This window comes from Saccopteryx bilineata, chromosome 2 (genome assembly GCF_036850765.1).
Source record: "Saccopteryx bilineata isolate mSacBil1 chromosome 2, mSacBil1_pri_phased_curated, whole genome shotgun sequence".
NCBI lineage: Eukaryota > Metazoa > Chordata > Mammalia > Chiroptera > Emballonuridae > Saccopteryx > Saccopteryx bilineata.
In genome coordinates, this window is record NC_089491.1 from 356,878,866 (window position 1) to 356,888,372 (window position 9,507).

Consider the following 9,507-nt stretch of genomic DNA (forward strand, 5'->3'; position numbering starts at 1 on the left):
CCCTGTGTGAAGATGATACCTGGAAGGCTGTATTACAAAGGGTCATTTTAAACCAAGAGTTGCATCACTGTGAAAGATGGGCAAGTCCTGTACATAAGCATTAGTGTGGATTTTAAAAAAGTCTATCCATTAGTATTTTTACAGCCACCTATCCAGGGGGAGGTAAAAGGAAGGTCTGTTCATTACATCACAATACCCAAATGGCATTCAAGTATTTCTGAAAATAGTCAAGGAAGAAAAAAAAAACTACTTACCTGATGGCAGAATTTGGTCTCGTTCTTTTAATGTAATCCATGGCCTCGGAGGAAGCTCCTGTAAATGAACTGCAGGATGTCAAGCATGAAGTTCAGTAGCTTTCAGGTTCCATCTGGGTCCTGGTATAAACTCATAATATCCTGTGATAAAGGATTGCCCGAGATTTCTAATTCTGCCCAGTGAGATGTCTTCCCATTGGCTACCTCCTCTGCTGACATGATGGTATAAATTTTGCGAGGATCTGGAGGATCGTATTTTTCCTTTGGCATCCCTATTAGTCTGCATTCAGCGCGCCGGGCTCCGGGCAGCGGCGGCGGGGCGGCTGGTGCTGTTGGGGCGGCGGCGGGGCGGCTGGTGCTGGTGCTGCTGCGTAGGTGGCGGGGCGGCTGGTGCTGTTGCGGCGGCAGTGGCGGAGGGGCGGCTGGTGTTGGCGGGGCGGCTGGTGCTGGTGGGGGGCGGCGGCGAGGCGACAGGTGCTCGTGTTGCTGCGTCGGTGGCGGCGGCAGGTGTTGGCGGGGCGGCTGGTGCTGGTGGGGGGGACGGCGGGGCGGCTGGTGCTGGTGGGGGGGACGGCGGGGCGGCTGGTGTTGGCGGGGCGGCTGATGCTGTTGCGGCAGCGGCGGGGCGGCTGGTGCTGTTGCGGCAGCGGCGGGGCGGCTGATGCTGTTGCGGCAGCGGCGGGGCGGCTGGTGCTGTTGCGGTGGCGGAGGGGCGGCTGGTGTTGGCGGGGCGGCTGGTGCTGGTGGGGGGGCGGCGGCAGGGCGGCTGGTGCTGTTGCGGCTGCGGTGTTGGCGGGGCGGCTGGTGGTGGTGGGGCGGTTGTTGCTGGGGGGGGGGCGGCCGCCGCGGCGAGGCGACAGGTGCTCCTGCTGCTGCTGCGTCGGTGGCGGGGCGGGTGGTGCTGTTGCGGCGGCGGCGGCGGCGGCGGCTGGTGTTGGCGGGGGTGCTGGTGCTGGTGGTGGGGCGGCGGCGAGGCGACAGGTGCTCGTGTTGCTGCTGCGTCGGTGGCGGGGCGGGTGGTGCTGGTGGGGGGGCGGCGGGGCGGCTGATGCTGTTGCGGCTGCAGTGGCGGAGGGGCGGCTGGTGTTGGCGGGGCGGCTGGTGCTGTTGAGGCGGTGGCGGGGCGGCTGGTGCTGTTGAGGCGGTGGCGGGGCGGCTGGTGGTGGCGGCGGCGAGGCGACAGGTGCTCGTGCTGCTGCTGCTGTGTCGGTGGTGGGGCGGGTGGTGCTGTTGCGGCGGCTGGTGCTGGTGGGGGGGCGGCGGCGGCGGGGCGGCTGGTGCTGAGGTGGCGGCGGCGGGGCGGCTGGTGCTGTGGAGGCGGCGGCGGGGGGCTGGTGCTGTGGCGGCGGCGGAGGGGCGGCTGGTGCTGAGGTGGCGGCGGCGGGGCGGCTGGTGCTGTGGAGGCGGCGGCGGGGGGCTGGTGCTGTGGCGGCGGAGGAGGGGCGGCTGGTGCTGGTGGGGGGCGGCGGCGGGGCGTCTGGTGCTGAGGCGGCGGTGGCGAGGCGACAGGTGCTCGTGCTGCTGCTGCGTCGGTGGCGGAGCGGCCGGTGCTGTTGCGGCGGCGGTGGCGGAGGGGCGGCTGGTGCTGGTGGGGCGGCGGTGGCGGAGGGGCGGCTGGTGCTGTTGCGGCGGCGGTGGCGGAGGGGCGGCTGGTGCTGGTGGGGCGGCGGCGGCAGGGCGGCTGGAAAAGGCAAAAGGAAGAATGAAAAGGCCGGCTCGAAGAGGAAAAAGTCCTACACTTCAGAGAAATCCTCCAAACAATCCCGGAAATCCCCAGGAGATGAAGATGACAAAGACTGCAAAGAAGAGGAAAACAAAAGCAGCTCAGAGGTTGGAGATGCCGGCAATGACACAAGAAACACAACTTCAGACTTGCAGAAAACCAGGGAAGGACCTAACCACCTGAGCAAACGCCGCATATTCAGAGAGACCACAAATGGTCGTGCATTTGGTTGTCTGACACTCTTGGATTTTATATGAACCAACATGGTCCCTGTTGTCATTGACAGAACCCCAGTTTGTATGTACATTATCCACATTCCTTTCTGTTTGTGTTCAGAGAACGGAAAAAAAGGACATTTTAGCCTTTAAAAATAATAATAATAATAATAATATGGGACCTACACTTTAACAAAGTTTAAAGTGCATAATACTGCTTGGTTAACTCTAAGCACAGTGTTGTACAGCCCGTCTCTAGATCTCTTGCATAATTGTAACTTTACACCCATTGAAAAGCAACTCCCAATTTCCTGTCCCCCAGTCTCTGGCAACCACCATCCTACTCTCTGTTTCTATGAGACTGAGTACTTTAAAGGGGACATGAAAACTGAGGCACCAGAGGGTTGAAAGACCTGCCTATGATCTCAGAGCTAGTGGGTGGCAGAGTTAAGACTCAGCTTATGAGCGGTCTGGTTTCAGGCAGAGGCGCAGAGACAGGTTGCTGAGCTGACCCAGAGTTGAGGGTTTATGGGTCATAGGTCAGGTTGAGAAGCAGGACAAGGGCCTCTAAGTGGACAGTATTGGAGAGAGCAGTCAGGCTCAGCCATAGGGTCCCAGCGGGTGGGGAGAACTGTGCTTAGTGAGAGCTTCTAGATGGACAGACGCACAGGCGGGCAATCACAGTCGACATGGTGGGGAGAGGCAGAGGGAAGGCAGTGCTCAGAGTGGGGAACAGGTGGTGGAAGTGTCAGAAACATGGCCTTTCTGGGTCAAGATGGGGTCCTGGGTGTGGCTGGAGTGGAGGAAGGTGATAGTCATTGGTGTAAAATGGCCAAGAGTTCTGGGTGGTCACTCACAGAGACAGTGTCAGCTCAGGTTGATGGTAACTGATGGACTGGAGAGGAAGATTCTGGGCCCCTCACTGAGCATTCCCAAGATGTGAGGACCCCTGGGTGTGATGGCGGCGAGAGGAGAGGGAAGGGCAGGGTCTGAAGCACAGGGGAGGAAGCGTTTTGCTAGAAGAGGATGGTGCAAAGGCAGCAGCCTGGGCCTGGGAGGACAGACACTGCTCCAGGCCCAGGGACGGATCAGGAGGGGTGGAGCCAGGGCTGCGCATATGAAGATGTGGGCACATGTGTGCATGTGGGGACATGTGTGTCAATGTGTGTATATGTGTGAGGAGATATGTGAATGTGTGCTATAAGATGTGAGAGTGTGTGTGAGAATGCGCATGTTGATATGTGTGTGAGGATGTGTGTTAATGAAATTGTTTGCTTTTCTTGGCCATCTGTGTCATTGGGTCCCAATGTGGGGGTCACAAGGGCCAGCAGGGGTGTAGCCCTGATGAGAGGAGATGCTGGCAGTGCTGGCGGAGATGAGTGTGTATGTACTAATGAGTGTGGGAGTGAAATGGAAAATTGTGTGTGTGTGTGTGTTCAGGATTCAGCTTGACCAAGGGGCAGGAGAGGTCTCTATGAGGTGACTGAGGTCTAAGGGGAGGGAGTTTATAGTGGAACAAGGGTTTCTGAGGTGGAAGGGCAGAGAGATGTGGGAGATGACAGGATGGGCTTGGAGGGCAGCCCTTGGGGAGTGGTCTGGGCTGAAATGCCCTGGACTTAAATATCCCAGTGGAATCGGGGTGGGGGGTCTAGTTTTGGACTTGTCTGAGGGGCCCAGGCATGAATTTTAAGAACACAGGGCTGTCCTCTAGGTCCCCCAGGTCTAAGATTGGGACTTGACACACAGATGATGTGAATAGCAATGCTGTGTGCAGATGTATTGCATACACCTGTGTAGGCATGTGTGCATATTTGCATGTGTAAACGTGGGTGCACTTGTGAAAATAAGTGTGTGTGCAGTGCTTAAATGCTGGGGTCACAGCCCATTGACTCCCCAATCCCTCCCCAAGTACTTCCCTCCACCCCCTGGGCTGTACTTCCTCAGACTTCTGTTCCCCTGCTTCCCTTAGGTTGGCTCTCGCCAGCCCTCCTCCTGTCACTGCTTCTCTTGCAGGGATGCCTCCTTCCCAGCCCCTTCCCCAGCAGAGTCTCTGCTCCAGGCTCTGGCTCAGTCTTCTGGTCCTGGGCTTCAGCTTCCTGCTGCTGATGGCCATCTGTGTGATTGGGTCCCAAAGTGAGGGTCACAGGGGCCAGTGGAGATGAAGCCCTGATGAGGAGGTGGAGATATGGGCAGTGCTGGGGGCGTGAGAGCTCTGACGGGAAGAGATGGAGGCAATGAGGTGCAGTGCTGAGCCAGTATGGGGCAGGGTGGGGGTGGTGAGGGAGACAGTGCCATGACCGTGACAGGGCTGTCACATGGGCACAGACCCCTCCACTCCGTCCTGTGCGCTCTCCCTCCTGACAAGAAACACAGATGTAAGTGGAGTTTTGGACCCTAAAAGAATCTTTCAACAACTTCTCCTCCAGCACCCTGACGGAGATCTGAGCTTAGACTGGTGCTCCAGTGGGTGACGATGGAGGGTGTTAGGAGGCAGAATGGAAGGAAAACAGTTTAGCTTTTCTCTTTTTCAGGAGGCAGCATACGTGACAGCGTGACATCTCTGGAAGCCAGGCTGGAGAAACAGGAGGACCTGAAAGCAGGTCTGAGCCCCTCCCATGAGTGGACATGTGAGAGTGTATGTGCGTGAGAGTGGTATGTGTGAATGTATGTGTGGTGTGTGAATGTGTGTTGAGTTTTCCCAAAGGCTGGAGTCCTGTGCAGGGTCTTAGTAGGTATGGTGCCCACACTGCCCACTGCCGGGGTCCAGCCCCGGGGGGGATCCAGGGGTCCCACAGGAAGAGACGGCGTCGGCGAAAATGGAGTGAGAGAGCCGAATTCTTTATTCTCTGGTTAACATTTACTGCCAGGCATCTCCACTAAATGCTGGTCTAGCTTTCTTTTTATGCACACACACTAAGTTACAATTACATGATATATTTTTTTTTTTTTTAAAGCCATCCTCGTTTCTTTTTTTTTTTTTTTAATTTTATTTATTCATTTTTAGAGAGGAGAGAGAGAGGGAGAGAGAGAGAGAGAGGGGGGAGGAGCTGGAAGCATCAACTCCCATATGTGCCTTGACCAGGCAAGCCCAGGGTTTCGAACCGGCGACCTCAGCATTTCCAGGTCGACGCTTTATCCACTGCGCCACCACAGGTCAGGCCTACATGATATTTTGAATACATCATTGTTTTAGTTTCACTGTGGTTACATATTTCCAGATAACAGTTAATTCATATCTATAAACTACAAATCAGGTGGTAAGTTATTCAAAGTACAGTTATACAATAACTTGAATAGTAATAACAATATTGGTACAAAATTCTAAAAGATTAGTACTAATTAATAACTCTATATTACTGTTGTGAGTCGAGGGCGCAGAAAGAGTTAGCAGACGAAATCATCAAGGGCTAGCAAAAGGACCACCGGTTGCTCAGGCAAATGGCCTTGAGTTCATGCAGTGTCCTAATTCTTTTCCCCCGGGACTACAAAAGGCCTGCTATAAAAAACTGACATAGTATCAAGAGTAACTTTCACCCAAAGATACATAGAGCGCATTTGCAAGATAGCTAGCAGCAACACAATATCAGAAGGCATTAGTTGCTACTGCTGCTATGAATCCCACCACATTCCTCTCCTTATTCTAGGCAAATACAAAAATCTCATGAGAACGTTCCACTGAGAAAAGCCCAGCAACTGCCTTCAGTGACAAAACAAGTCTTTTAACAAAACATTCTTTACTAGCCAGCTGCACTCCTATCCAAGGCCACGCAACAGGCCACTCCACTACACTTTACCTAAGATTCTAATGTCTAGTTAAACTTTATTCATTTACTATATTCATACACTAGTTAAGTTCTAACTTTATTCTTTCTAACATGATCAATAAGAAGAAATTCTTCTACAAACTTAACCCTTTATGAGGGATATCATAGCCAGCCTCTTATGTTTATGAGCCCAGTTCAAGGGGCTTACAGGCTTTTCTGTGGAACTTACACCTTCTGTCTCATTTCCAAAGAAATTACTACAAATCTACAGGGAAAGCACGGTACTATTATCCCTATGCTACAAATAATAGCACACACCCAGAAAAGGGGGGATATAAGGCCAGATTAATTCAAAAAGGTCAAAGGGGGGAGTATCGTGCCTTTCCTTTGTGGTGACTTTGTCACCCTACAGCCATTGGTCTTCACTGCAGTGACTTTGTCACCCCACAGCCATTGGTCTTCTCTGCTGTGACTTTGTCAATCAGCAGTTTTTTATCTTCTTCTGCTGTGACCTTGTCAGCCAGCAGTTGTGGGTCTTCTCCTGCTGTGACCTTGTCAGCCAGCAGTTGTGGGTCTTCTCCTGCTGTGGCCTTGCCAGCCAGCAGTTGTTGATCGGCTCCCGACAGCCCACATCACTGTCTGTCACTCTGTCTCCTAGATCATGCCACCTTGCTCTTCCACCTGAAGCACTTCCCAGCTGATCTGTGCATCCTGGCTTGTCAGATGGCCTTCCTGCGAAGCAATGGTAGGGACAGTGGGGGTCTCCGTTCCCAGTGTGCCTGCCCCCCCAGCAGGATCTCATCTCCCCCTGCCCACTCCCCTCCCCACAGGCACAGAATGCTGCCCTGTTAACTGGCTGGAGCATGAAGGCCGCTGCTACTGGTTCTCTCGCTCTGGACTGACCTGGCCCGAGGCTGAGAAGTACTGTCAGCTAGAGAACGCGCATCTGGTCGTCATCAACTCCAGAGAGGAGCAGGTGAGTCCACACTCTTCCTGAAGGCGGGAGGAAACCTCTGGAATGCAAACTCTGGGGGGCTAGATCAGGCCCGCTTTATTTTTTTAACCTATGGGAGAGGCCGGAAGCAGATGTCTGGCAGAACTCCAGGGTTCATAGCGGAGCAGCCACTGATCCTAAGAAGTGGGAGATTACGGCCAGGACTCGGCAAAGGGACAGGAGCCAGGTGAGCAGGTGATGAGGAGGTCAGAAGACAATGCAAGACAGGATGAATTTGAAAAGACAGGACCTGGGTGGAGAACACAGTAGAGGCACTGAGAGCTCTGCTTGTTGTGTACTAGCCACAGGAGTGGCAGTCAGTTGGGAGGAAGGAACAGAGGGGGCAGGAGCCCTGGTGACCCACCAGCTATGGGTACTGGGTTCCTCAAAGCCCCTCCAGGTCTCACCTGCCCACTGCTGCCACCAGCCCACAAAACCAAACACTGAAGTTCAAGGGGAAGAATCAACCTGTTAGAATAGGTGGGGTATTTTTGTTTTGTTTTTTGGAAACAGAAGAGATTAATGGTAACTGTTGGAGACTTCAAGCTGACAGGGTCCTTGCAGTTTAGATTTTTGGGGGATAGCGGTGTGGGGACTGGCAGCAAGCTGACAGTCTGCCAACCCCCCACCTCACTTGATAGCTTAATTCGCTAAAGGTTTAATTTTTCCCCACACCTCCCTGTTAGCTGTGATACTGGAGTGTTTCTACTGGTCCCATCCCTACTTGTTTAAGTTGCTAGAGGCAATTTACATGCCCTTCCTCTCACCCTTTGTTTGGTTTGATGTTGGTTGATTTCAGTTATGCAGGGTAGAGGGTTTTCTGCACTTGGGAGAATTCTTGGGTTACCTTGGAAATGTGACTCTCTTTCAGAGATATCTTTGATTTGCTAATGATTTTACTCTGCCCAATAAATAGAGCGGTTTGGGGTGGAGACTCGCTCTTGCAAGCTCCCTGCATTCATTCCAAAGAGTCCTCTGGATCCCATCCTTTTACTCTGAGTTTGTTTCTTCATTCCAAACGGTTTTCACTCAGAGCCTGGACAGTGACTAGTCGTGGTGGTCCGTGGCAGGTAATATTTACCGAGTCTTTACTATGTATTGGGCAAATTAGTTGTAATATCTGTATTTTCTGTTTTTTTCTCATCTTATTGTTAAAGATGGCCATTGCTCAAGTGATGATGCTCTTAGGTGATACAGCTAATTGCCTTTCATGCTTGGGAAGGGGCTTGGTTATACTAATGTGTACTGGAGGAGGGGGTTGTCCTGCGAAAATGTTTTAAAAGGAGCTAGGAGGCCATTTTGGGGAGAGGAAATACCCCATTTTTGTGGAGAGGAGCCCATGTTGTATGAGGGCAGAGAGGCCACATGGAAGAGCCAGCCAAAATGGAGGCATGCATCAGGGACTGAGTGAAGCCTTTGATTCTAGCAAAAACTGGAGAAAGTCATTGGCTTTGGGAGCCCTTAATGGAAAGGAAAGTGTTTTCCCGCTGTGCATATTTTCTCACTGCCGGGTTGCGAGCAGGAATAAGGGGAAATGGACCACCAGCTCTTGGCTCTGTTGTTTCTCTACAATCGACTGGAATTAAATGCAAACCTAAACCTGCACGGGCCAGGCGGCTCTGATGGTGGCCACGGCTACTGCCTTTTCCATCTTTTTCAACTTGATCACCTTCCTCCTTGCTGCTCCCATCAGCAGTGTTCCCGCCTTCTTCCTCAGTTTCTGATGAGCTCCGTTGCTGAATTGCCTGGTGTCCAGTGAACTTACTCCTGGGTTATTTTCTATTTACCACAATCCTTCATTAAATCCTTTTCATTTGTTTGACTTTCCAAACTTGTCTTTGTATTCCTTATATGGAGAAAGGTCTTTAGGACCTAGAAATGCAGTTTCCTGGGTGCCAAAAAAGAAGATGGGGTATTTGTTTGCTGGGGACTTCACTGCTCCCTCCGGGAGTTCATCAATCCAGGCCGGCCAGTGCGGGTAGCCCTTCATCTTGGCGAACACCAGGTCGCCCGCCTTGTATTCGCGGGGCTGGGGACATGCCATCCCGGCCGCTCCCCTTCCAGGTCATCCTTGCTCGCCCGAAGACACCGGCAGGCCGCACCCTCGCGAGCCAACGGACTGCGCCGCGCTCTCCGCAGCCTGGGGGGGGGGGGGGGGGCAGGCTGCCGCTCCTACGAGGGCAAGCGGAAGGCGGCCGGGAGGGCAAGGGCCGGCAGGTGGGCGGGGGCGCAGCGGGCCGCAAATCATGGCCTGGCGGCGGGGAGGGGCGCCCGGCCTCAGCTCGGCCCGCCGCGCACTCACCGACGCCAGGCCGCCGGCCTCATGCTGCCGCCGGCCTCCCTCCTGGTTCCCGGCGCTGCGGACTGGGCCTTGCGCCTCCTCCGAGCCCCTCTAGATCCTATATTATGTGTTTTTTACCACAATAGAGAAAAAAATGTGGGTAAGAATAGTAGTTGTGTGATCCGGTTTTTCTGAGAATGAAATGAGTTAAAACATGTAAAGTGCTGTTTAGGCAAGCTTGTAGGTAAAAGGTCTGCACAACATGGAATGATAAGG

At 53.6% G+C, this 9,507-nt stretch overlaps 1 protein-coding gene and 2 long non-coding RNA genes across 3 annotated transcripts; 1 reads left to right on the plus strand and 2 right to left on the minus strand.

The window, feature by feature from the left end:
- Positions 1-529: 529 nt before the first annotated feature.
- Positions 530-4,487, minus strand: LOC136322650 (uncharacterized). The gene is made up of 2 exons (XM_066254556.1): positions 4,337-4,487; positions 530-1,935 (listed from the first exon to the last, which is right to left on the minus strand). The coding sequence occupies exons 1-2, from the start codon at positions 4,485-4,487 to the stop codon at positions 530-532; spliced, it is 1,557 nt and encodes a 518-aa protein (XP_066110653.1).
- A 1,072-nt stretch (positions 4,488-5,559) lies between these two features.
- LOC136326657 (uncharacterized) lies at positions 5,560-8,993 on the minus strand. The gene is made up of 3 exons (XR_010729496.1): positions 8,545-8,993; positions 6,860-7,200; positions 5,560-6,688 (listed from the first exon to the last, which is right to left on the minus strand). It is a non-coding gene; the product is annotated as an uncharacterized lncRNA (long non-coding RNA).
- LOC136326658 (uncharacterized) lies at positions 6,566-8,836 on the plus strand. The gene is made up of 2 exons (XR_010729497.1): positions 6,566-6,701; positions 6,787-8,836. It is a non-coding gene; the product is annotated as an uncharacterized lncRNA (long non-coding RNA).
- Positions 8,994-9,507: the final 514 nt, after the last annotated feature.

Coding starts and splice junctions, on each gene's coding strand:
- LOC136322650 (XM_066254556.1), bottom strand. CDS start 4,487: ATGGCACTGTCTCCCTCACCACCCCCACCCTGCCCCATACTGGCTCAG. Junction 1,936..4,336: donor CTTCATCTCCACTGGCCCCT/GTGACCCTCACT, acceptor TGCCTTTTCCAG/CCGCCCTGCCGCCGCCGCCC.